This window comes from Carlito syrichta, unplaced genomic scaffold (assembly GCF_000164805.1).
Source record: "Carlito syrichta isolate Samal-C Ts95f unplaced genomic scaffold, Tarsius_syrichta-2.0.1 Scaffold70959, whole genome shotgun sequence".
NCBI classification, from domain to species: Eukaryota; Metazoa; Chordata; class Mammalia; order Primates; family Tarsiidae; genus Carlito; species Carlito syrichta.
This window is the reverse complement of record NW_007015055.1, coordinates 5,071-7,831: the sequence shown is the minus strand read 5'-3', so window position 1 is coordinate 7,831 and position 2,761 is coordinate 5,071. Positions and strand designations below refer to the sequence as shown.

The 2,761-nt window shown below is 45.8% G+C and overlaps 1 protein-coding gene across 1 annotated transcript in view; it reads right to left on the bottom strand.

Moving 5' to 3' along the window:
• The window catches only part of ATG14 (autophagy related 14), a 17,523-nt gene that overhangs the window by 11,143 nt on the left and 3,619 nt on the right, over positions 1 to 2,761 (bottom strand). Inside the window, 1 exon segment of the mRNA XM_008052512.2 lies at positions 1,013 to 1,242. Within this exon segment, the coding sequence (XP_008050703.2) occupies positions 1,013 to 1,242 (230 nt within the window).

The window sequence follows — 2,761 nt, the reverse complement described above, 5'->3', positions numbered from 1 at the left end:
AAAAAATCAGCCGGGCGTGGTAGCGCATACCTGTAATTCTGGCTACTCAGAAGGCTGAGGCGGGAGGATCGCCGGAGCCCAGCAGGTTGAGGTTGAGGTGGCCGGAAGTGGCCACTGCACTCCAGTCTGGGCGACAGAGTGAGATTCCAACTCAAAAAAAAAAAAAAAAAAATACCGTCTCTTTATATAAACAAAGCAACATTAACTCCCAAAGGTAAAATAACTAAAAAATATAGGTTTTCAGTCTATGAAGAGATGAAGGAATAAACGAAATGTGGTACATCCATACAGTGGACTGCTCTTCAGTCATAAAAAGGAATGAAACACTAGCACGTGCTGTAATGCAGATGAACCCTGAAAAAACATGCCAAGTGAAAGAAGTCGGACAAAAAAGGCCACACATGTCACGGCTCTATTTACATGAATTGCTCAAAGCAGGCAAATTTGTTGAAACAGAAAGATCAATGGCTTCCAGGAGCTAGGGAGGAGGACAGGGAAGTCTGACACTTTCATGCCATGGAGTTTCTGTTTGAGGTGATCAGAATGTTCTGGAACTACCTAGAGGTGATGAAAGCACGATGTTGTGAATGTGCTAAATGCCACTAAGTTGTCACTTTATTTTTTTTATTTTTATTTTTTTGAGTTGGAGTCTCACTCAGTCGCCCAGACTGGAGTGCAGTGGCTGCTCCCGGCCACCGCAGCCTCGACCTGCTGGGCTCCGGCGATCCTTCTGCCTCAGCCTTCCAAGTAGCTGGAACTACAGATGCATGCTACCACGCCCGGCTAATTTTTGATTTATTGTGGAGATGAGGTCTCGCCAAGTTGCCCAGGCGGGTCTTGAACCCGTGGGCTCAGGCAATTCACTCACCTCAGCCTCCCAAAGTGCGAGATTATACAGGCTGAATCAATGAACCGGCTAAGTCGTTACTTTAAACTGTTCATTCTGTTATGTTAATTTTGCCTCAACATATACTTTGTATGCTTAGTTTTCACAGAATATTTTGCGTCTCACCAGGCCCCTGTGTCGTTTTCTTCTCTTCTACCCAGTTGTAGTAGGCAGAGTAGTCCCCGTTGTTGGGGAGGCTGATCCAAGGCCCTGTGATGCTGATGCTGGTGTCTCCGTTGTGGTCATCGCAGACCCATCGTCCAGAGAGGTACGTTGTCCTGCGGGCTTCAGCAAGCTTGCTCACAGTGCTGGAGGTCATGGCACTGTCACTCTCTGAGGACACGTCCGCAGGGTCTCTAAGATCAGGAGACACATTAACACATTACACATTTCATGAGACTGGTCTTTTAAGGGAATGCAGGATTTGCAAGACGTGTCAGAACATCAAAAGGATGCACAAGAGCACAGGAACTGGAATGGACAGAGAAGAAATTGCTATCAGAGATGCAGAGCAAACTAGCTGTGGCATGGAAGCCCACACACATGTGAGGACGATGGTACCATGAGCAAGAGCATCGGACCTCAAATGATCTGGCCTCAATACCCCTTTACAACACTTAGAACATTTTGGGGATTCCAAAGAACTTTTGCTTGTATCAGTTAGATTACTAATATTTACTGAATTTGAAATTAAAACTGATGGCCAGGCGTGGTGGCTCACACATGTAATCTGAGCACCTTGGGTGGTCGGGGCAAGAGGACTGTTTGAGCCCGGGAGTTCAAGAGCAGCCTGGGCTCAAGCAAGACCTCTTCTCCACCAAACAAGCAAACAAACAAGAAAAACTGAGAAAAATATAAATTATTAATTCATTCAAAAACAATGAATGTTAACATAGATTTATGAAAAAATCTATTTTTCAAAACAAAAAATTAGTAAAGAGTGACACGATTTTATATTTTAAAGCATCTTTTTTCTTTTTTTTTTTTTTTGAGTTAGAGTCTCACTCTGTCACCTAGACTGGAGTGCAGTGGCCGCTCCCGGCCACGGCAGCCTCAACCTGCTGGGCTCCGGTGATCCTTCCACCTCAGCCTTCTGAGTAGCTGGAACTACAGGTGCACGCTACCACACCCAGCTCATTTTTGATTTATTGTAGAGATGAAGTCTCACCAAATTGCCCAGGCGGGTCTGGAACCCTCGGGCTCAGGCAATCCACTCACCTCAGCCTCCCAAAGGCGCGGGATTACAGGCTGAGCCACTGAGCCAGTAAACATCTCTTTCATATGCAGATCTTTCAACTGTTGCTTTCTTTTCTTTTCTTTTTTTTTTTAGTTGGAGTCTCACTCTGTCGCCCAGACTGAAGTGCAGTGGCCGCTCCTGGCCACCGAAGCCTCGACCTACCGGGCTCTGGGGATCCTTCTGCCTCAGCCTTCCAAGTTGCCGGAATTACAGGCATGCGCTACCATGCCCAGCTGATTTTTTGATTTATTGTAGAGATGAGATCTCGCTGCCCATCAAGTGAAAATAGTGTCCCATTAAAAAAAGCAGCTAGTTCAGCAACTCAATCACTCAAGAGCATTTCTTCAAGCCTGCCATACTACGGGGTCTGCCGCAAAATGCTCTGCATACGCTTCCCATCTTGGCATACGATGCAGTGAGCCTTCCGTCCCCACGGGCTCGCATCTGCAGATCCACCAACTGCAGTGGGGTAGACCCAAAAATATCCGAGGGAGGAAACCAATACCACCATCAAAAACACAAATAAAAACTACAGTAGAACAACTACACACAGCGTTCACAATGTCAGGTAGTATAAGCAATCTAGAGATTATTTAAAGAACGTGTGTGGGTTATATGAAATATGCCATTTTATACAA